General features: G+C 36.8%; 1 protein-coding gene across 1 annotated transcript in view; it reads left to right on the top strand.

Annotated features, from left to right (window-relative positions):
* Nucleotides 1-25,131, top strand: part of KAT6B (lysine acetyltransferase 6B) — an 81,724-nt gene that overhangs the window by 41,281 nt on the left and 15,312 nt on the right. The window contains exons 10-11 of the mRNA XM_079135921.1: nucleotides 1,351-1,512; nucleotides 4,485-4,578. Of these exons, the coding sequence (XP_078992047.1) occupies nucleotides 1,351-1,512; nucleotides 4,485-4,578 (256 nt within the window). The remainder of the gene's footprint in view (nucleotides 1-1,350; nucleotides 1,513-4,484; nucleotides 4,579-25,131) is intronic.

Here is a 25,131-nt window from a genome sequence, read left to right as displayed (position 1 = left end):
GCTCTTCCAGGGCACAGGCTTTAGACCATATAGAGATGAGCCAGGAAATATCAGAGGAAGTTTGTAAAATTTATTCATACAAATATGTGGCTTGAATTGATAAGTACTAAGGTTGCTATTCTAAAATCTGAGTTAATATTTCAAGTATAACATGTAAAAACCATTTTGCCATTTCCTAAGTAACTTATAAAATAAATGAAGAATAATCACAGATTACTGTTCCTGTCTTCTATCTATCCCTCTTTTATATCTGATCAGAATTTTGCTTTCAGCATCATCATTGCTATATCTAGTTCACAGATACATACATATCCATCTTTCCTTTTTGTGCTATGCTACATTTCCAAAGAATTATTCTCCCAAATACATAAAAATTTCCTTTAATTAAAGTAAGAATTGTATCCTCTCTATCTGTTGCCCGAATTTGATTATGTTTCAACGTGTGGGACCTAGGTTTTATCCATGGGAAATAGTTATATGAAGTCTAAAAATAATTTGTGCAATATGAGAACCCGTATGGCCCACAGGAGATTCGAGAACGGTCAAATTCATTGTTAAAGAGCTCTGGTTAGCAAATATCCATTTCCCCTAAGAAAAGTGCTAGGAAATCTGCTGTGCTTTCTGTTTTCAACAAGTAACTACATTTGATCAAAGAAATTGGCATCTGTGCCTAGTTTCTTGTCTATAGCCATCAGTATCACAGCTTGATTCTTTTATTTTGAAGAGAAGTAGACTGTAATAACGGTACTTATTGTAGGTCGAAATTCATCTCACTTTCTCTGTAAGTATTCCCAGCATAGAAATTTTATCTTTTCCAATTATATTTAAAATGATACTTGGGATAAAACCAAAATGGAAGCCTGTTTTGCTAATCCACACTTCTGAGGAATCAGAAGAATACAGTTCATTTATTTTATTTTTATTAGAAGCCTTTTTGAAAACAACATAAAGTTTAATGCACTTGAGAAGTGTTTTTATTTGTTTATAATTTTAAATTCAGATTTATTTGGTTCAAATAAAGAAAGAAGACATTCCTAGTCATTTGTAACTCATAATAAATTGCAAGTAAAAATTGTTCCATTGTTGGTGGTTTGCCCTTCCTTAACACAGATTAAAGAGAAATTTGAGCTTCTGTAAATTTACCCTAATTAAGAGAAAAGGTGAAATTCCAATTTGCCAAGTGACAGCTGTTTTCTGGTTTGCTCTCTACTTGTTTAATGAAGTGTTTTAATCTCTCAGTTTTAGATATGGGAATAAAATTTATACTTTCTGAGATACCATGTAGAAGAAACAATTTTGTATTGGGTGATATTTTTATGTTAAATAATGGTGTCTGTTTCTTTTTGCTAGGTTGATGGGAATATGAGCAAAATTTATTGCCAAAACCTTTGCTTGTTAGCCAAGCTCTTCCTGGACCACAAAACCTTGTATTATGATGTCGAGCCATTCCTTTTTTATGTCCTTACAAAAAATGATGAAAAAGGCTGTCATCTGGTTGGATACTTCTCTAAGGTAAAACAAGAGCCAGCATGACCTTCATTTTCTTCTTTGAAATGTTTATAGTGGAACCCAATTCTTTGAACAGGGCTTTCTTATGACTATAATTTGAATAAGTGGCACATGTTTCTGAAAAGCTCAGGTTCTTGTTTAGAGCTCATTTAAAAAGACAAAAAACAAAAGAGCATGGTGCCTAGAAAGTGTGTAAAGGATCCCTGCCCTGTGTGCTATGTCAACTGTCAGCATCTGCGTGATGTTATAATTGCTGTCTTGCAGACCACCTGTCATCTTTGATTTTCTAAATGTTAACCTTATATTCTGTATCCCCCTAAATGGTGTCAACATGAAGGTTTTAGTGTAATGTAGCCTTTAAGAACCCATTCTCCTTTCTCCTTGTTGCCTTCCTTCTGTGGTCAATAATAATATCAGTGAGTTAGAATATTGACATTTGGACAGTGAGGCTGACACAATGACTAGGTTTGACACTTGGCTCTCTTATTCTCTCTGTACTATTGTTTTAAGTCTGAAGCAGCCTCATCTTTAGAAAGCCTCCTGATCCCCAGCTGTTAACATGGGGAAGACCTGACATATTGAGTGGCAATCACTTGTCTTTATCATTGATTCAGAGCTGTTTTCTCACATTCTTCTGCTTTGAGGCTACTGAGAAACAATAATTCATATGGAGTAAAGACAAACTGGGTTTTAGGATGATTACCAGGTAGCAATCTTAATTTTTTTAGGTACCTAAGGAAATGGTCACATAAATAGACATGGTACTTTTGAGACTTCTGCGCAGAAGGTAAACCATGCAAACCCTGTAATTTTTTAAACATTTTTTTCATATTTGGTGATAAGATAAATGAGATTTATTGAATCTGCTTTTCTATAATATAAATGGAATGCTTTATAGAAGTGCTGTTTTATGGAGGATCGAAAGATAGAATATATATGAAATTATTTGTAAACTATACTTATTCTAATTTGAGAATTAACCCTGAGACTATAGCCAAAAGTTAAGAATGAGAGCCAACATTCACGAAAAACTGCCTCAGTGTTTTAATCTGCATATTTGGTAAAACTATGAAATGAATGTGAAAAAAGTTAATTTGTACATTACTGATTGAAAAGATGTCAGAATTAACACAAAATAAAACAATAAATAGGAAATTTATTTATATCATTTACAAGACACCTTACCTTTTACATAGGTATTTGAAGGTCTTTTTCTCCAGAGTTTAAAATAATAGTGATCCTAGTTTGTCCTTCCTGTTGGAAAATGGTGTTTCTTTAAACAGGTATGAGTTTAAACAGGGATTAATGTTGCCTGCCTTCCTTGTTGTACACTGAGTCTTGCTTTGGTTTCTGGGTAGTAATAACACATACAGTTGGTGGTGACTCTGGGTGTTTCATTCCCTGTCTCTCCTCTCTGGGTGCCCAACATTTTAATAAGAATAAGCTCAACTTTATCTTGTTTTGTTACAGGTTGTTCTACGTGGCAGCAGCTACTGTCTTTCCTTAATATTCCAGAATACTAATACATTTTGACAGGATAGTGAAACAAAAATTAATAGAAAAAGTAACTGTGTTAAAAGACTGGATTTCGGTTAAACCATATTCCAACATTTCAATTGGATTGTGGAGGACTTTGGCCCTTGGGGTTATATTAAATCAAATTCTAGAGGTTATTAGAAAGACATGTATTAAGGAGGGGGACAGGATCACTGTTGGTTTGGATTTCAAAAACTCCTGGACTGGAAATAGTTCTGGACAAAGAAAGGAATAGCTTCATGGATAAGTCCTTTTAACCCAGAGTATATCTCTTGTTAGATAGAGTGACCCATTATCTTAACTTTGCAATGTAAAATTAATTATTTGAACCTTTGCCATTGATACACGCACATCCAGTGATGGACAATCCATCGTCCAAAGAAAACGGACTCACATTATTGCTTCCTCCTCATTTTTTAGAGGCTCCACAGACAGCTACAAATGTGCCAAAGTTAGGAGCTCATCTTTTTCACAAAGAAATCTTTAATTCTACCCTGTAGGGTTTTTTCCACAATCATTTCCTGTGATCTCTCAAATAGGTTCATTAAAGATCTGGGTGTTCTGAAGTACTTCTTTGATGTGGTTGGTTCCATTTGTGGTCAATCTCATTTGTGGTTTGTATTTGGCCAGAGCTTTCCCAAACTCAACAGCATTTTCCAGATCTTCTCTGTGAAGGTTTTGGCAGCTTCTGTGTACTCTGAATAAAATGTTGCTTGCCCTGATGCCACATCCCATGATAATTGCAAAAATTTTTTCAAGCCTCAGCAGTTTCTCACCATATTCTACCTAGTCTTTCTCCTGGTTTCAGACCGTTGGTGGTATTTTGGTCTCTTTTTTGTCTGGAGGCTTTGGGGTTTCTTGTTGTTTTCATTTTTGTTTTATTTTGTTTTCCTACTTTGAAATGCAGATTAGTTATTGCTCTACCTTTTGGCTTTGACTTTTTACTTACAGTAGATTGTATTTGTGTACATCTACTCACATGTCTACTCTTTTAGTTTGACTGGGGCATTTGCTCAAAGGCAAAAGACAGATTGCTGTTGCAGAGGAGTAAATTATTATTTAGTAAAGTTCCCAGCTAAATTCTAACTTATTCCACTGGGTAACTCTCTGGATGTTATTTTCTCAATCTCCAAAGTTGTATGAGCAAGAAAAGCATTTCTTACATACTGTCTGTATTCTGTTTCATTTGGTTCATATTTCCTTGAATTCATTTTTCATAGTTTATGGTTTTAACTCTCAAGAATAAAGATTTGTGAGGCGTGCCCAGAATTGATGGTTTGTTGTTAGTAGTTTGATTAACACAATAGGATTATTTTGCTTGATGCTGACCTGACCCACTGCTCACCTGAGTGTTCTGTTTTACAAGGACAGTGGCAGGTGTAGGAATTGCCCACTTCAGCAGAGCTCTGACATACTTGATCTGTTTCTCCTTCCCTCAGGAAAAGCTTTGCCAGCAGAAGTATAATGTCTCCTGCATAATGATCATGCCCCAGCACCAAAGGCAAGGATTTGGACGGTTTCTCATTGATTTCAGTAAGTGAAGTGCTTTATTTACTTTCATGATCCAGGGAGCAGGATACAGTAACACATAAAACTTTATTTAACCTACTTTGGGGTTTTCATCAATAGATAACGGGTTTTCTATTTATATTTACATAGGTTAGAAAATCTTCCTCAAGCGAAAAATTTACTGCTGCTGTTATTGTACTCTAGGAAATTGAGACTAGATCTCTCACAGTGTCAGTGGCTCACAAAGCCATTATGCTGAAGGAACTGGCAGAATTACATTCCATTCTATGGTGCTCATGCTCATTAGCACCAAAAGAGGCAATTATTTGCAATTAAAGCTAAAGGAAGTGTTATTTAAAAGGATTTTCAGCTTCCTAAAATTTTGCTTGTAATCTTGTAAGGTACAGACTTGGAAAGGAATATTTCCATTTACAAACACAGTTCTTTAGGTAGCCTATCCTTAGCCTCACTAGTAGAAATAACTCCTGTTTTGGTTTGTTTTAATTTCCCTTTTCTATTATGGAAGCTATTACAGTGTTTGTGTCTAGAGGTTTCCTAAGATATATTTATTTTATATACACTTGAAATCTTCTGTGCCTCCTCCTCAATTAAAAATCAGTTGTGAGCTGGGCTGGGGTTGTAACTCGGTGGTAGAGTGCTTGCCTAGTCCATGTAAGTAATGGGGTTCAATCCTCAGCACCACATAAAAATAAATAAAGGTATTATGTCCATCTACAACTAAAAAAAAAAATATTTAAAAAAAAATCAGTTGTGCAAGATGTTTTAAAAAATGGTCATTTGTTTTTTTCCTTGTCTATTTTATATTAGATATGTAAATGTAATGTTACAGTGGCATTTAGAGAAATTATTCAATTTATCCAGGTAATATGAAGGCTAGGAATCCCATGATACTAGTCATTTCTGGCTGTGTTAAAATCTGTCACTTGGAACTGTGTGCTTCTTGGTTATCACATTGCAGTTTGTCTGATTGTTGAATGAAAGGAGGAAGACTTAGGATTTTTCCATAATTTTCATAAGGCATTTCAAATGTAAAAACCACCATCCATGTAAAAGTCACAAATCCATGAGGAAATATGTTACATCCAAATCTCTATTATTAGATACTGAAATATTAAAGTATAGGGACAAAATGACTGTATAGTAGTTTTGGACTGATTTGTATAATATGCTGGCATTGAAAGATATAAGTATATTAAAAGAAGTATTTTTGATTGACTATTTTTACATTTTTAGGTAACATTTTCCATTTTTAATTTATTACCCTAGTCTTATAGATTCTTTCCTTACCTAGTTATCCCTAGAAGGGCCATCTTACTGGTGTACCATTTTTAGTTTTAGTCATAGCTGTAAAATCATTTCTAAGGGCAAGATCATTTACCTGTTCTTGAGGGTTTTTTTTTGTGCCCATCATTCATAAGTTATTCATGGATATTCTTGTTTCTGGTATACACAGCTGCCATTTGAAGTAAATTTTCAATTGTATTTGTGTACATACAGAATAAGGCAAACTCCTTAGCTCAATATTCAAGATCTTTGAACACCTAGTTCCAGCCCATCTTTTAGCCTTTTTTTTTAAAAATTCATTAATCTCTTTTTTTCTCAAAAACTCTGAACATGCTCCCATACCACTGTTCTTTGTCTATGCAGTCCCTTCCTTGACATGACTGCTTGCTTCTCTGTCTATTCAAAATCCTGCCCATTGACAAGAGCTCCTGCCTTTTGATGCCATCTCCTGGAATTTCATCTCATATACTTCTTTACCCCATATACTCTACTATTGCACTTATACCCTTTTTCCTTCTTTGTACTAATCATCAATGTAAGTGTCATGCGTCCAACTCCTTAGATACTTTCTTATTTGTATTTAGTAGGACAGTTTCCTCAATAATCTGCATGAGATATATTTTTGTCAATAAAAATTAAATCTTCCAAGTGATATGGTTGCTGCCCACAATAATTTTCTATGTAAAATTAAAAAGCAGCAGTTACTTACCATGTAAGAAATCAAGCTCTAAATATTGTAGCCTCTCACTTGTACAGCAAGATCTGGTACTAAGGCCTTCCCATGACACGAATGGCCCAGGTAACGGAGACTTTTCCTTCAAAGACTGAAGCTTTATATTTTTATTTATTTTACTGGTTCAGACTTTTTTTTCCCCTTAAATCAGGTATCATTTGCTAACTGTTTTTAATAGAAGCAGGAGATTGGAGGATAAACTTGGGTTTATAGCCCATTCCACCATCCCCTGCCATTTCCTAGAACTGTGCCTGGTAAGTTGCCTGGCCCATATGAAGATCCCAGAAACACCTCCTCTCAGGGGCCCTGGGAGGTCAGAGAAACCTGATATGTTGACACTCAGGCCCTGTCATAGTGGTAGTTGTTTGGAGGTGTCCTTGTCATCTGGGAGCTTTAGTTCCAGAGAATTCTAGGGCCTGTCTCCTACAAGAACACTTCTCAGGAAGGTCCTTTGGATCCCACTGGAGATTTGACAACCTTTCCATGGGGACACTGTCATTTTCAGAGCTAACAGTAAACCATCCTCTTCCTGATGGAATAAGTAGAGGGGTATTTCACCTCTACTTGAGCACAATCAGAGCCTGATGAGACTTGGAACAAGAGGGCCCTTTTGCACTGGGGACACCGGAAGCAGGGAGGCTGTTCCTGACTATTGCAGGAGCTGGTTCCTCCTAGCTATCTACTTCCTTCCCATCTTCCAGGGCTCTTCTTCAGAAAGGACTCAGGCAGGGGCCTCTGGGAGACTCTCCAGTTCTAGCTTCCATAAGTGCCTTCCCCTCCCTGGGACCAACATTACCCAACTGTATCAAAAGGAAATTGGATGAGGTGATTTCCATGGTCCCTTTCTGAACTAATGATCCACCTCTCTGTTAAAGGCTAAGACTTCCTCTGACCTGAGAAAGGCTTTCAGATCCCAAGAAGGGTACTAATAAAGGCTAAGACTAACGCTTTGTTTTATTTTAACCATTTTAGTGAAAAATGTATGTGAGTCTATCTTGTGTTTTCAAACATAACTACAAAATGCAGCCGAACCTTTTCTGAATGGCAACATTGTGATCCCTTCCACCCCCAGAATGTGAACAGGCAAGATGGTGCTAATGGTCAGGTTCTAGATTTTCTTTCCTGTACCTGGTGCAGTGCCCCTACATCAGAGTGATTTAAGGAGTGTGGTGAAAGATTTGAATAAAGTTGAAAGGGACTTGGTATTCTTCCCTTATAGAAGAGACTAGGGGAAGGAAAAAAAAAATTTTTTTTTTTCAGTGTTAGGGGTGGAACTCCCGTCCTCTCATATGCTACCACTGCCTCAGGGACCATGGGAACTGGTGTAAACCCAATAGAAATTCAGTTTAAAACCAAGAGAATTTCTTAGCAATAAAAGTTTTTTAAAGAAGATAGAGCAATCTACTGAAAAAATTGATAGCATCTCCTTGGACGTTATTTAAAATAACAGTAGATAAACATCTTCCCAGAACTATTTACATCCCTTCTTTTGCTGATGGAGGGAATGGATCACTTGACCTCTTACAGTCATTTTGAATCTCATTATTCAGAGCTCAGGGCAAGAAAAATAAACTAGGGTTGGAGGTTTTTCTAATATCTGTTCTGGTTTGTAAGGAACCTTTTAATGGTTTCATATATTTCTTCTTTGCACATAAATCTGGGGTCTTTTGATCAGGTTGCGTTTTCAGTAAGTCAAATAAAATTGTAAAACAAGAAAATTTTTGTTTTGTTTATGATTGCTAGTTTAGCCAACTGAAACAAGATGCAGACAGAGTGAAAACTATCATTGCCCACTTTCATCCTGAACCATAGGCATGGTTAAATATAATAAGGAACGCAAATACAGGGCATTTATCACTGTTCTCCAGAATAGTGGAAAAGGTGGAAGGGTCATCCATGGAGCCAGATGCCACCCTTGGAATAAGTTGTTTGTCTCTGGCTTCCTAAGACAACTTGTCTGGAATTTGTCAGAGGAATGCTCCCCAGGAGGCAATTTGCCGAGCTTGGCCAACATGACTGAAGACCATTAACTCCCAGCCTGCTCTTAAACTACCTCATGGGTTTTGTGACTCTGCTCAAAACCTAAGTTGGTGGAGACTGTCATGACTGAAGTCGATTCCTCATTCTTTCTCCTGAACTCTGATATTTTCTCTATTCCTTAGAAAAATTTAAAGCCCTCCCCATCTCTTGTCTCTGTCCATACACTCATGTGTGCACATGCGCATACACACAAATGACCACCAGTCTCTGTCCCCAGGAGACATCTCAGTTTTAGAGAAGTCCCCTTCCCACAAGACTTTTGCAATTCCTGGTCCAGGTCCTCCCGTAGGCAAGGCCACTAGCTGCTCTTCCCACAGGACACTGCCAGGTGCTTCAGTACCAGTGTTCCCTGGTGGACTCCTGATCCCAGAGCCACATAACAGTGAATGCCTTATCCATCTCATTGTTTTTCTCTTTAATTTTGAAATTAGTTTAGACTTAGAGAAAAATTATCAAAGTATCACCACAAATTTCCATAATTCTCTGCCTAGATCCTCCACATTAACAAAATTAACATTTTATTACATTATTTTGTTACATTAGCATTATTATGCTCTACCGTTCCCTCTCATATGTGTGATAAATTTATCATTTTGAGAGTAAATGGCAGAAATATTTCACCTTTACCCCTAAATGTTGTAGTGTTTTCTACCAAAATGTTCTCATATATACCCACAATACAAATGATCAAAACCAGGACATTAATGTCAATTTAGCAGTATCATCTAATTCTGTATACTGCATTCAGCTTTCAAATTTTGCCAGTTTTCACTAACATCCCTTCTATGGAGTTTAAAAACAAAACAAAACAAAACTCAGTCCAAGATCATAGATTATATTTACTTATTATGTTTCTCATCATGTTTAGTTATTATGTCTTGAATTTCCTTTAATCTGGAGTAGTACCTAGTTATTTTTCACTTTATTTTTCATCATTTCAACGTTTTCCAAGTGTATGGGTCACTTACTTTGCACAGTGTTCCTCATGTTGGGTTTATGTGATATTTCATAATTAGATGCAGGTTATATACTTTTTGCAAAAAAATAACCAGAAAAGTGATATTGTGTCCTCCTTGGTGCCTCTTACTGCTATCACATAATAATATATTTGTCCCATTCTTGGGTTAAGGTGGTATCTGCTAGTTTTCTTCACTGTGAAATTACTGTTTTCCTCTTTGTAATCAGTAAGTATGTGGTAAGAAGATACTTGAGGATTATAAAAAAATCCTATTTCTCTTCCAATTTTTACCTGCTAGTTTCAGCATTCATTTATGATTCTTGTCTAAAATAATTATTATTGTGGTAGTTACCAAATGATAATTCTAATTCCATTCCTTTTAATTCGTATTCTATAAGGAAGAACTTTCTCTTGTTCCTCATTTTTTGAATTATTCATTTATTTGTTCATGTAATTTTAAAGTCATGGGCTTTTAATCTATAAAATAAAATTACTTCTTGCTTCCTATTGATTTTGATGTTTCCAAAACATCAGATTGTCTCCTAAACATAAATTGTTTCAAATGTAGTTAATAGAAACTGCTTCAGGCTATCCTTTGTAAAGCCTTTTGGACATGTTCCCATTCTTTGAATATTTCCTTGCTTTCTGGTACAACATGTTTTTCCAGGTTCATCTTATTCTTATCCTTTCCTTAACCTAGCCAAGTACCTATTTCTCCTAAGGGCCTTGATTCCTTAAAGTAGATAACATTGTTTTTAGAAAGCAACGTCTGGGCACAGTGATACATACCTATAATCCCAGTGACTTGGGAGGCTGAGGCAGGAAAATTGCAAGCTCATGACCAGTCTCTGCAACTTAGTAGGGCCCTGAGCAACTTATGAGACCCTATCTCAAAATAAAAAATACATTAAAAAAAAACTGGGGATGTTGGTCAATATGGAAGGAAGGAAACATCTGAGCACTTAGACACACTTATTGCTACTGGAGTATCACTGTTTTAGGCCCTCAGAATACAGAGCTAGGAAAGGATATTTGTATGTGTGTTTGTAACTCAGACTTTCATTTTCCACAGTATATTTATTCATGTGCTTTGTCTTAGACTGAACATTAAGTAGTTTCAGAATTGCTAATTCATACCATTGAGAAAAACTAACCTCTTAACTAGAGGTCAGTGTTTGTGTAGAATTCCTTTTGACTTTACCCTTAATATTTCTTAGTATATTTAGTCAAAAGAGCCTCTTTACATGTTATTTAGGTTAGTTCCTTTAAAATTTTTTTTTTCTCTTATGTGGTTATATTGTTCATTGAAATCCAATTAGGCTTATTTGTTTTCAGTTTTACTTTTTTTCTCCATCCTCTGTCTTTAAAAAAACAGTCACACCGGGTACAGTGATGCACACTTGTAATCCCAGTGACTCAGGAGGCTGAGGCAAAAGGATCACAAGTTTGAGGCCAGCCTCAGCAAGACCCTGTCTCAAAAACAAACAAACAAAAAACAATGAGAGGGGCTGGGGAGATAGCTCAGTCGGTAGAGTGCTTACCTCGCAAGCACAAGGCCCTGAGTTCTAATCCCCAGCACCGCAAAAAAAAAAAAAAAAAACAATGAGAGGTCTGGGGATGTAGTGCAGTGTTAAAGTGCCCTTGGAATCAATTTCCAGTACCAAGAAAAAATTAAAAAGTTAGAATATAAAACACGAACATGGTTTGCTTATTTATTTATTTATTTATTTTTCTTGTGGTGCTGGGGATTGAACCCAGGACCTTGTGCATTCAAGACAAGCACTCTATCAACTGAGCTACGTCTCCAGCCCCATGAGCATAATTTCTAAAATGGAAGCCATACTAAATGGTACACTCAGACAAGTATCCCTCCCTTCCCTGGCCTCCTTTGCATTCTCATTCCCTGATCTTTCTGACAGTCACCAGTTTCATTAGTTTTCAGTTTATCCTTCCCATTTCTTTTGGTACAAATGAGTAGCTAACTATGGATTTCCTAATTTCTCCTCCTTTATTACATAAAAGGTAACATGATTTAATCTTTTGTGTTTTGCTTTTTGTCATTTAACAATATATCCTGCCCTGATAAATGAATGATGATTATATAATGGGGGGGGTGAGAGGAGAATGGAGGAACTTTAGATTAAGTAGAAGGAAATGGGGGGGGGTGTGAAAAATGGTAGGATGAGACAGACAGTATTACCCTATGTACACGTATGATTACACGAATGGTATGAATCTACATTGTGTACGACCATAGAAATGAAATGATATACCCCATTTGTGTACAATGAATCAAAATGCAGTCTATAAAAAATTAGAAAAATAAATAATTTTTAAAAATTAAAAAATATATATATCCTGGATATCACTCCATAGAGATTTTGTATTCTTATACAGGTGCCTTATATTCCATTGTGTGGAGGTACATAGTTGATTCACCTACTTTCCTACATATGAGCTTATAGATTATTTTCAGTATTTTTGCCATTTTAAAGATGCTATAGTGAGCTATCTTGGTCAGGTTTTTACTGATAAAATTTACTTTTATGGTAGTTAGAGTATATAATATGTACTCTGATGGTTCAGTTCTTGGCTGGCTGATGATTTAGCAGGTAATTAATTGTCTTTCACTCGGGCTGACCCAGCAGAGACACAGGGAAATGGACTGACTCAGCTTCTGCTGAATGGGAGAACAGCATGGCAGCTGGTGGTGAGAGAGGATGGCATCCTCACTCACCACGAGTTTATGCATTTATCTGATGCCAAACTGGGGGATGAAGGAGGAAGAGAATTCATTTCCTACATTCTTTACCTCTCTGATTCAGCCTTTATTGATTGGGGAACTCCAGTCTACACTCTGCTAAACACCAGTGACAAAATGAGAAGACAATTCTTGCTAGGTGGTCAAGTTCACTGACCAGTCATCAGTTGCTGTACAGTGTGTTTGTACTGGATGCTTTGAGAGCTCACAGGAAACTGAAATGAAAACATTCCAGGCTGAATGTTGGAATGTAGGCTGAGGGAACTGACACTCAAAAGCCTGACTACATGAGGAAGCATATTAGATGTTTAAGTGACTACAAAAGAAACTCCAGGTAGATTAAAGAATTATGATGAACAAAAAACAGACACACAAAAACATTAAAATATTAAAAGGATATATAGTTACTTATCTGATCTTTGGATGGTCAAAAAAATTCTGGGCATCAAAGCAATGAGAGAAGTAATGAAAAAATATGCAGATGAACAACATAAAAATCTGAAGCTTCTGTGTAGCAAAAAGTCTTGATATTTAGCTGAGTAGTGCATCCCTGAGGCAGGAGGATTTTAAGTTTGAGGCCAGCCTAAGTGACTTAGGAAGACCCTATCTCAGTTAAAAAATAAAATGGACAGAAGATGTACCCAGTGTAGAGCATTCTTGGGTTCAGTCTCTAGTAGCAGGGGTATATTAATATTTAAAAGCAAACATAATGGGAAAGATGTTTGCAACAAATATGCCAGGCTGCCAGTTTGGACATCCATGTGCAGCTTTCCATGGAGGCCAGAGCTCAACAAGGGGCCTGTGTTCAAGGAAGCTGCTAGAAGTTGTTGGCGTGAGATGGTAGCTGAAGCTGTAGATGTGGATGAGGACAGCCAGTGGAGAGAGTGTAAGGAAACAGAGCTGAGGATAAGGTATTTAAAGTTCCAACATCTAAAAAGCTAAACGAGAATGAGGAGCTTAATTGAGGAAATTGGAAGGAGTCCAGAAATTGGGAGAAAATCGGGAGAAAATGTTGCCAGGAAAAGCGGAGGATGTCATCATTTCATTTGCAGCAGTAACAGTAATAATCATAGCTGACATTTGTAGAGCACTTGCTGTGTGTCAGGCACTGTCACCTGAATTATATACATTAACTTAATTTTCAGAGAATGCTATAAGGTAGTTTACTGTTATCATCTCTCTTTGGGGGTCATAGAGACACTAAGAAACTCAGGTCTGAGGTCTTTCCTCAGCCAGTATTCAGTGTCCCAGAAAAAATGGGGTAAGAGGTATGTTTTGGAGGACTCTGATTTAAGTAGAATTAAACAAAGTGAACTGAAAAAGTTTGACTGTCAAGGGCTGGGACACAGAAACCTGGTTGGTTTTAAGCTCGGAAGACTGGAGTATTATATATAAATTTTTTTCAGCCAACTATATATTCAGGCATTTTTAAAATTAGTATCTGATTACTTGAGAATAATCCTAAAAACCTGTCAGCAGTTTCAGTCCTTGGCTTTCTTTGTTCAGTCTTGAAGTACTTGAAGTACACAGTGTCAGGGCTGTGTTCATGGAACAAGACTGTAACCACAGGAAATGAGAGTGAATGAATTAGGTGTTCACTTCAGGAAATTCACTTTGCTGGCATTTTCTATGATACGTTGAGGGTTTCACCTTGGCTTTCATGAGATTGTATCCTATTTAAAACTGAGTCCCTCATTAGTGTGTGCTGCTGGAAGATGGGTGCAAGTGACCTGATGTTATGCCTCCAAGTTATGAACTTATGTCTTAATCATGATGAGCCATGTGCTTCCACTTATTTTCTTAAAAATGATGCCCAACACACAGCCTGATTTAAGAAAAGTAGGAAATACAATAAACATTTACAGAAAGGAGGTACAATTTAGTACCTTATCTCTATTCTCACTTGCGCATTAAGAGCATTAACTGGCGTGATTTTTCCGCACCTCCTTTTTCCCCCTTCTGATTCTAATGACAGGGATCTATCTCTCTTGCTTGGGTGCAACTATCACCTGCATCCCTGGGGATTCATCCTCTTCACAGCTCCTGACTGATTTCTTGAGGAAGTGCTATTTAGGTGAAGAAAGGCATTTTCTCCCTAGTTTCCTGCTTCCTTCTTCTCTGCCTTTCGAAGTCCATAAAGCACACTTCAGAAAAAAGTCCTACATTTCATGTCTACCTAGAGAATATGATTCCAGGAAACTAAGCATGGCCTCTCAAAGAGAAAATTTTCTCCCTTGTCTGCTGGCCATAGGCTTAAATGTATATGATATCTGAATATAGGGATGTCTTTCATAGTAATTCCAACTGCTGGCTATTAACTTCCAGTATTAACACTTTCAGTAGGCCTCTTTTTTTTTTTTTTTTTTTTTAAATAAAAGACTTTCTGCTTTAAAAAAAAAAAAAAAAAGACTCCTCAAAACAGTTTACATAAAACAAGAGCGATTTTAAACTGTGATTTAGCGTGGTTTCATCCTACATGGAAATTGATTCTTGGAATAAAGATTTGATACTAACTGGCCTGCCTTCTGTGGTAAGTTGGGTTACATTAAGTGGTTTTATCTGACACTTGGCAAGACCTAAGGAATCCAACAGTGTACAAGAGTCACCAACTTCTCTCTCCGAGGGCAAGTTGAGGATATTTTTCAGAGGCACTGACCATAAAATTAAAAAATTTAAAAAAAAAAAAAAAAAAACCTCTAGACTGAGCAGGTAGAAAGTCATTTAAAATGTTGCATAGGTTTTTTTACATATTTATTGTTCATGTCCTTCACCAAAAGGAACTTTCATGAGGGCGTGGCTTCGTTCTCTGCTGGATTCCCGCTTCTGGAAGAGTCTGGTGCTTAGTTTGTCCTCATTATTTGTTGGACAATTGTTAAATGAATTACCATGGGAACAAGATGCTTTCTCTTGTCATGTGTGATTCTCAGGTGAGATCTGTCTTATTATTAGAACATAATCAGCAGTGGTATACTTCCTGGTGTTGTCAGGTTTGCCCGCCCTCTTATGAGGCCTGGAGCTTTTGTTGGGTTTCAGCCTCTGTCTCAAGATCACTTAAGTTGCAGCAATAAGAACATGGGTCAGAGAAAGGAGAACTGTGATACAAGTCATATTTACACGTGGTTGGTCCAGGGCACACTTACTTTCCTTCTTTTTCCTATCAAATAATTAATTTTTGGTGCATTTATTTTAGAAGGAAAACTCTTAACAGTAGTCATCAGAAATTGTGAAGAAAGGCTACTCTCTTTGCTCAGCTTTTCCGGCAGCCCTCCTTCCTGGTGAACAGTCAACGCAATCATTAAAGAATAAGAAGTTGTGCATTAGAATTGGTGCTCAGGTCCTTCCTACACTTTTTAAGGATGAGAACCTCTTCCCTAGACACTTGTTGACTGGGCCGGCAGCTGTGTCCTCCAGGCATTTGCTGGGTTTTGGAAGACTCATTTTGACATGTGTAATCAAAGATAATGATGACATATATTTTAATAGGATTCTAGTCTATAATATAATAAGGAAAATGGCTATTTTTCCTTATGTGCTCATTATAATACTTTGCACTAAAAGCCTTTGCCATTACTGTTTTATTACATTGAGCTGAAGCATGATATATTTTAATATGCTAAAGATAACATCAAGGTTGAAAATTGAGCTCTTGGTGATTTATTCAGAGGTTGACTGTTACTGAATGCATTGAAATGAGTTGCATGAGGCAGTGCAGCTAACAATTTATTTATGTATCTTTTTTTAAACTAAGCCTGTCATAAATAAAAGCAAATAAATGGCTCTTATAGAACAGTTTGTATTCATTGCTTCAATGAAAACATTGTAAATATGAAACATACGGTCTGCAGACTCTCATTTTTTCTGAAATATACTGTTTCTGAAAGATACTGTTTACATAGCTTTTTCAAGTTTTGGCATGCAGGTGGGTTTTTGTTTTTTTGGTTTTTTTTTTTAACAACTCCTTTGTCTGTTTGGGTTTCTCACATTGATTGGCATTTGTGGTGAGTCATGTTGAAACCCACTACTGGACAAATTCCATTCAAATAATTAATAAGCAAATGACCTAATCTTTACCAGTGAATGGAACCTTAGCATCAGCATCAGGAGGACAGCGACTTGTTCACTGCTGAACTTGATGCCACAAGCACAGTGCATAGCACACAGTGGGTGCACATTAGTGGTTTGTTAAGGAAATAAATGAATAAGCAAATGCCTGAGTCAGTTCATCCTCTTCTTTATATCCATTTCAGCACTTACCAGGTATACTTAGCTAGCTTCTGATAGAACCTGATTCAGATCTTCTCTGTTTTTTTCCCTTACCTATCCCTTCTACCTCCCTTCTGCAAACGTGCTTTACCTAGACTATGCCAGGGATGGCCTAAGTGATGCATATATAAGAATAATTGAGGGTCTGGGGTGGTGGCTCAGTGGTAGAGTGCTTACCTAGTACATGCGAGGCACTGGGTTGGATCCTCAGCACAACATAAAAATAAAATAAATAAAGCTATTGTGTTCACCTACAACTAAAATAATAATAATAATAATAATAATAATAATAATAATAATAATAATGGTCTAGTCCTTGCCTGTAGGATAGTGGGAGTCAAACAGAAGGGATTCATCTCATCCCACCCCTGTGATGTGAAATACACACAAGGCCCTGGTAGTATAGGAATGAGGGGGAGTGCTTCCAATTCTTTTTTCCTTTTTCCTAATTAAGATATATGCAAGGGAAGCATTTTTCCACTGTTAAAACAAGATCAAGAAAGATTTTGTTCTTATTGGTTAAAATTAGGGCAATACCTGGTTTGGTTTCAAGGGAACCATGCCCTTTGAACATATTTCTCAGCTTGTACAAGAGACATTGTATTTGATATAGAATATTCCAAGATAAAAAGTATGCTAACTTCCTCTCATAACTTCATAATTTCAGATGGTTGTAAGGTAATATTTTGTTTGCTTGCTTTAAAAAAATGAATTTGCTTTGGGTTAACAAAAGATTTCCCTTAACTTATTTAGCATTTGTATTAGAAAAATACTATTCAGGAATATAATTCTTTTTTCCTCCATAGATTTGTGATTACTCCAATATTCATGCTAGATTATCATGTTTACCAACTTAAAAACCTTTGTATTGTAATTGTTTATACATATTGAGTCCTGATTGGGTTAACACCACAGAGGAACTTTTTTCAACAAGATTGTTTTAATGTTCTAAAATGCATAAAAATAATTGAGTGGGTTAAAAGTGATTTTGTTATGCATGTAAACATTTGTTCATGTTGAAAAAAAACAGTACAATTACATGGCAGAAGGTATTGGGGGAAAAGTGTTGCTGAAATCATGAGGGAATGTGATACAGGTTGGCCTCACTCTAATAATAAATTGGCGTATGATGTGGGGGTATTGAGTCATCATTTTATCAGAAGTAGAGTAGTTAGTTCTGTAAAAGAGAATGTTCCTTCTTGTCACATTAGGCAGCAAAGAAACAAAAATTGTTAGGGTCATGTCAAAAGGACTCAGGAGTCAATTTGAAGGACTCCCTCTGGACAATAAACATGTTAATAAAGAGGATTGCAACTTATGAAAAACAGACTAATTTAGAGCATGAGCGTTGCCTTGAAAATTGTTGAGCAAAGCATTTTTCCTACATGATCTGTAGGGAAAGCATGTATTGCCATGTGCAATCTCCCATGGTGAATTAATCGATCTAGACATTGAACATTAACAGCTGCAAATACTGAAAAAAGAGGGACAACCAGAAATAAAGTACCTTCTGATCAAGGTACTACTGCCATTTTATAGAAAGTATGGAATGAAGAGGAACACATTGAACTGCATTGTGAATATGCAGTCAGCAAAATCTGTCTCTGAAAATATCAGAGGACCCCCAGTTAATGAACAGTTAAATTGGAAAGAAAAGATAGGAGTGGAGGGGGGAACACACAGATTAAAGGAGACTTAAAAGACTTTTTTAAAAAAGTTTTTTAATGGACAAGACTGTATTACTACCTTCCTAGCATATTTTGATGATGAAAATATTTTAAAAACTCAAAGGATTACGGTAAATGTCCAGATAGTGGTTACTTATGAGAAGGGAAGGGAAAAGAAGGGTAATTGATTGGCTGAGACAAATGGAAAGTTTTCTGGGAAAGTTGGCAAACTGTTATTTCCTGACCAGCTGATAGTTGCAAGGACAGTTGCCTTACAGTAATCCATGAAGCTATGTATTTGTGTTATGTTGTTTTCTGTATCTGTTTTGGTTTTTTGTTTTGTTTTGTTTTTGTTTTTTAAATGTGATCCTCTTAAAATGGAGATTGTACCCTATGGTGTCTGTCTTAGTGCTTGGGTTTTTGTAACTTAAAAGTGGTCAGTTTTTTAAAAACATTTTTTTCAGTGGCATTATATTAGTGATGTTTTAGATATAGGTTTTTGCCTTTACTGCTTTAAGATGAAAATGTGAGTATTCAAGTGTTTGGTATATTGGCATCAACACCAGGTCAACTTTTGCAGAGCCTTTTTATGTGAAGGTAATGTACTGAAATTTATAAGAATCATATCCTCAACTGTTAAATCTAGTCCACAAGAACAGCCTTCCTGTAAATTTTGCTTTTTACTTTTTTTTAATATCTTTTTTGGTTGTATATGGACACAATACCTTTATTTTATTTATTTGTTTTTATGTGGTGCTGAGGATCAAACCCAGTACCTCACATGCGCTAGGCAAGTATTCTATCACTGAGCCACAACCCCAGCCCCTGCTGTAACTCTTAAATTTAGAGAAACATAACTGAAGAGTTGTGGGTTAACAGATTAGTGATGAAATGGAAGATTCAGGCAAGATATCGTAGTGTAGAATAGGGGTGGAATGAAGGGAAAATACCTAACAGAGGACAAAGAGATAAAGAAGAGACATCATAGCATAGAACTTTTTTGTTTTCCATTTTTTATTTTATTACTATTATTAGTGTGTGTGTGTGTGTGTGTGTGTGTGTACACCAGGGATTGAACTCGGGCACTTGACCACTAAGCCACATCCCCAGCTTTATTTTGTATTTTATTTAGAGACAGGGTCTCACTAAGTTGCTTTTGCTGAGGCTGGTTTTGAACTCCTGATCCTCCTGCCTCAGCCTCCCTAGCCACTGGGATTACAGGCATGTGCCTCCGTGCCGGGCTGTTTTTAATTTTTTAAATGAAGAAAAATCCTGACAGGCATTATAAGTGTGGAGAGGAAATCACCTCCTTGTTGTCCTAGAATGCTGGACCCTAGCCTGTTCTATTATTTGGGGCAGATATTCAGGCACCAAAAACAATGCTTATAGAAGAGAAAATATGTTAAAACAGATTTCAAGAACAGGAAAAGAAAATGCTAAAATGAAGCTTGGCTGATTATTTTAAAAAGCAGGCTTCATGCTTACAGAGAAGATGGTTCTGCTCATAGAGTTGAAGTCCTGCCCTGTGGTTGGCCCAGAACTAGAACTCTTCCCATGAATTTAAAGAAGTTAATAAGATTTTTCCCTACCAAAGCTGAAGCTGCGTCTCACAGCCTCCCATCCCTGCAGCTTTCAGTTACATTCAGTTAAAAACTTGCAGAGCATAACAAATGTTTTAGAAAGGAAATAAAATGAATGTTGCCCATGAATTTACTTTAAACATTGTTTATTTTGCCAAATAATTTAGATAAATCTTTCTTGAAGAGAAAAAGAAATCATGATTTAATTAATAATCTATAGCTATTCAGAGGATTTTCTTTGAAATAACTCCCTGCCAGCTTTTCATAAATTAAGTATAAACTTTCTTTGACCTCGTCACACATAATCAAGTAGCTGTTGAAGGGTTAAAACCAACTAAAAAGTGATTCTGTATCTCAGTCTCCATTCTCCCACAAAATTATACAGGAAGTTTGTTTCTGTACTGGAGCAGGATAATTACAAGAGACAGTTACATAATTTACAGTTTCAATCTATTCCAATCTACTCATCCATAATCACACACTTCCACCTAGTTGTATGTACCCCCATGAGTGATTATCAGTGTTATCCTTTGATTTGGAAACGATGATTGCAGTGTGATTGATTGCTTGCAATGCAGCATATTGAATTGATTTTATAAAAAATGAACTTTAGCTATTAACATGTCTATTTGAGTTCCTGTTGCTTACATAGTTGTGGTCCTTGCATTCAACAGTTGCATGCTAGTTTACAAATTAAACTCCCAGAGCCTTTCGCCTTATTAAATATGGAAAATGTCTTCTCTACAACCTAATTAGAACATTGCCTAGCATGTAGTAGATGCTCAACTGCTAAACACATTACTAAATCATTCCAAACCTTTGAAAATTGAGTCAGATTCTTTAATAGTGTCAACACACTGTCAAGGCTCACAGGGCTAATATTGGGATACTATGTCTGATGCTGTGCTAATACTATTATTTTACTGAAGTCTCAACTGTAGCTATTACTAGTATTATAGAGTGTATCTAAACAGAATAGAAAATAGCAGCTCATTCAAGAGGCTTAGAGAAGTGTGTTAACAGGAGGAGAGTGAGAGTGATGTCTCTGAATACTATTAGTGATGATATTGCATGTTTTTGCTTTTCTAACAAGCTAACATCTACCATAGTCAGTTTGGACCTAGATTCCTCTAAGATTAGGGGTAAGATGCCCACATGACACCAAATCCACTGACAAACTAGTTAATAACTTCATTGAATGTTCCATCCCACCTTAGCTCCTGTGCCTAGCATGTGTTTGTGCTGCAGGGCTCAGAAATGGGCTCAGTAGCAGCCCTGTGGGGACACAGCCATTTTATTGCCAGAGGCTTTTTGCCTCAAATCATGAAAACATTTGGGAGATAAATAAAAAATAAGCAGAAAGAGTTGTAGATCAGTGCAGTGGGATTGTTTGTCTTAGATTACCTGAGGACAACTTAAAGATATTTCTCGGTCCTACATTTTTCAACAGTAGTTGATTAGTCAGATCAGGGCTGTGCTTTGATTTTAGAAAGTTGTCTCAAAGACTGAAAACTCCCTTTTTGAAAGGTACTTTGTTTGAAAACAAAGAAAAAATTTAAGGAGATTTGTATCTTCACTTTTTTCTTTCTTCCATCTTAGTGTATGTTTGTGTTTCCTCTGTGAAAGCTCATCTTCCAGAATTGGAATTACAACATGCTTTGTCCTATTTTTGAAAATTACAGCTGGTGTGTACACACACACACACACACACACACACACACACACACACACAGTATATTAAGGGGCTTGTGGGAGATTTGTCTTCCAGCCATCCTGTATTCCAGGGCTTGGTTTTGAAATCAGTGGCAACATCCTCAATAGTTTAAATGTACCCCCACCCCAAAACCCCAGTCTTTTGATAGGATTAGAACAGATGACTGGATAGTAAAAGGAACTGTCTCATTTGCTCTACAGAACCTCAGACTTATAAAAATGGGCAAAAGAAGCCCCAGCTTTGCTTTTAGGAATTTGCTAAAGGATAAATGCAATAGGGGTTTAGCTATATAGGAAAATGGTCTTCCAGATGAAGTACTGTAGGTACAGGTAGTCATTTGCTTGGAACTCTATTCAAAGTGTGTATGTATTTAATGAAGAATTTGAAACACTAACTTTTCAATGGGAAATACTTGTTATCAGATTTTGTAACTTATTGTAAAACTTTTATCCATATTTATTTCAAAAGGGTATAAAACCAGGGGACAACTTTTTTTTTTTTTTAATTCCACATGACAGACAGTAGAATGCACTTTGATACATCATATATAATGGAGTATAATTTCTCATTCTTCTGGTTGTACATGATGTAGAATCCCTTGGGTCGTATAGTTATATATGTATATGGGGTAATAATGTCTGATTCGTTCTACTCTCCTTCTTATCCTCATACCTTCTCTCTTCAATCCCCTCTATCTAATCTAAAGTAGGTAGATTTATCCCTAGCCCCCAGGGGGTAGCTTTTTTAAGATGCAATTTTTACAGGTATAAAGTGAAGAATCAAATTATTTTTTGAAATAGTTTTTTAGGTGGAATCTCTAATGTGAACTTCTGCCTATCTGTAAGCGAATAAAAAAGTTTTATTTGCCAAATTACTTCATCTTAAAAATGTTCCTTGTGGGGCTGGGGTTGTGTCTCAGTGGCAGAGTACTTGCCTAGCATGTATGAGGCACTGGGTTCAATTCTGAGTACCACATATAAATAAATGAATAAAATAAAGGCCTATCAACATCTAAAAAATATTTTTTAAAAAAAGTGGTTTGAATTGTGAAAAATCAGAAATGGCCAAAGAGGAAGGCATCATTCTGACATCTTTCTAATTCTGTTGCATTGAAGATGATGGCACCGGTGCTTCACCATTGCCTCATGGAAATGCCTCTGAATCACACATCAGAGCTTTATTAGATTTATGATAGGGAATTGGCTTCATGAACAATTTGGTTGTTTCCCAAATACATTTAAGTAAAGATTTTTAAAACTGCCTGCCTTCCCAGTGATTTTAGTTTGGGCATAAGTGATATTGACAAAAGCATAGCATCTCTTGTTCCATCACCATTTTATCCTGTTGTGGGTACCTCAGTTTTCCTAATAAGGAAATTGGTGGATCAGGTCAGTTTCATAATTTGTCATCTTCTTAGAAAGAAAAATATTATTCTAATAGACTAGACCAGAAAGGCCCTTGCCTTTGGCAGCATACTATATACAAATAACTGCTTCTCAGTTGAAGGTTTTGCCGAATGAAACTGTGAAGCATGTCACAGAGCTTCCTTTACTGATGGCCACCCTTCTCCCATGACTCATCTCCAGGTCTCCATTTCCCCAAGCTCTGCCATCTTCATAACCCTTTGGGATGACAGAAATGGAGAAGGATTGGTGCTCTACCCTCTTTAATATTCTGGCCTGAGTACAATCCCCAAGGCCCTTTATTTAAAGTAACCCATAATGTATCTGAAACTCCACTGGCCTGAGATAGGCAAAAGTTTGAGGTTCATGGTGATAGACATCTCTAGTTTTTTTAAAGTCCCCAAGTGATTCTATTGTGCAGCCAGGGTTGAGAACCATGGGCCAGACTAGAGGATAAAAATAGAAGCAATGGAGGGACACATTCCCACTGAATTATTATCAGTTATAAAAATACCATTGACTCATATTTGGCATGTGGCTGTGTTGCAGGGTTTGTCTCTGGCCCTCTGCCTGCTCCTACGCAGCAGGTGTTACCCTGGCTACCCACCTCAGGAGCATATTTGTGGATGTTCATCCCCTCAACATACAGGCACCACAGAGGAAAGGGAGTCCCTTTCCTGCCAACTGATGCCCTATTTTCTATCTGAACACTTACCTTTTCCCTCTGTGACTAACATGCAGATTGACTACCTCCTTCAAGGGAATCTACAGCTGCCCACAGAACTGTGGAAACCATCTGGTAAACCCCAGCATAGTCTCTAAGCTCATACACATATACATCACATGCCCCTGTCACACACCTTCCCCTGGGAGGAGTTGAAGGAATGTCATCCCTCCCTGGTGTGGGCTTGGGGGGATGGGGAACATGGAGTAAGAAAGACCAGCAGTCCCCTCCACATAATTGAAGCAGAGCTCAATGCTACAGTGGTCAGTGCACTCCAGTGTCAGGGAACATGTGGAATCTTTGAGAAGAAACATATTAAAGGCTTAGAGAAGAAGCCAGGGATGTGCCCCAGGGTAGCTAGCTGCCTTTCCCTGACGATCCTCTGACTCCATTCCCTGCATTTCACTGGCTTATGCCATTTTCCTAGGGACATCTGAGTCTTTTAGAATAGGTGGGCCTTTGTTACCTATGTATTGAGGCTGTCTTCTGGGTTCTGCAGAAGCCCTAAGCAGTCATTGTTATTGTAGTTTGAAGGGATTACTATTTCTTAAGGATAGTCCTGGAAGTTAAGGACTTAAATGCTAAAGGGAATTTGGGGTACAGAACTGTCCTAACTGTCCTAAACTAGTTTCTTGAGAATATTCCTGAAGCAGAATTTTTTTTTTTTTTTTATGGTCTCTTCCATTAATTAAATTTATATTTGGTTGGTTAACTAGAAATAGAGGAGGAGGGAATGCCATGATAGAAGAACTTCTAATCACGGGAATGGGATGGTTTTCAGATAACCTCATGCAAAATTAGGAAATGGGAAGTAACTCTTCTCAATCTGGCTCTATAAAGCAGGTTGTCTTTTGTCTCTTTTTTCCACCCAAATTTTCTTTTATTCCCCTACATTAAGGGTGTTTGGTCACCCAGGTGATCACCTTGAGATTTCATTCATAGAATTTGCTAAGTATTAGTAATAGCCAATGCTGACACAGGGCTACAGTAATATGTCAAACACTGTTTAACTTATTTCATTGTTAAGACTTTAAGTGTGATTATTATCTGCATGTTACAGATGAGAATACTGGACCACCATCAAGAGGTTAAATAGCACAATATCACACAGCTGGTGCATGGTGGGCCCTGGATTCCATTCCAGTCTTAAGCCAGACATTGAAGACATTTTAAAAAATGTAAAACAGTGCCTCTCTTCTATTTTGTTTAACAAATTTTTGTCACTTCTTAGTAAAATCAGTAGATATAGCCATTATAAACAAAAGTTCTTCAAAGTCATAAAGAACTTTAAAATGTGACATGGTCCTGAGATGAAGATTTCCAAGAACCCTTGCTCTTCAAGTGTGGCTTGCGGTATAGGAACTTGTTGAAAATACATGCTTTTGGGACACTCCCCAGATCTACTGAATCATAATTCATGTGTTAGCAA

This window comes from Sciurus vulgaris (genome assembly GCF_902686455.1).
Source record: "Sciurus vulgaris genome assembly, chromosome: 4".
Taxonomy (NCBI): domain Eukaryota; kingdom Metazoa; phylum Chordata; class Mammalia; order Rodentia; family Sciuridae; genus Sciurus; species Sciurus vulgaris.
The sequence above is the reverse complement of the archived record's forward strand: the minus strand, read 5'-3'. Positions and strand labels throughout refer to the sequence as shown.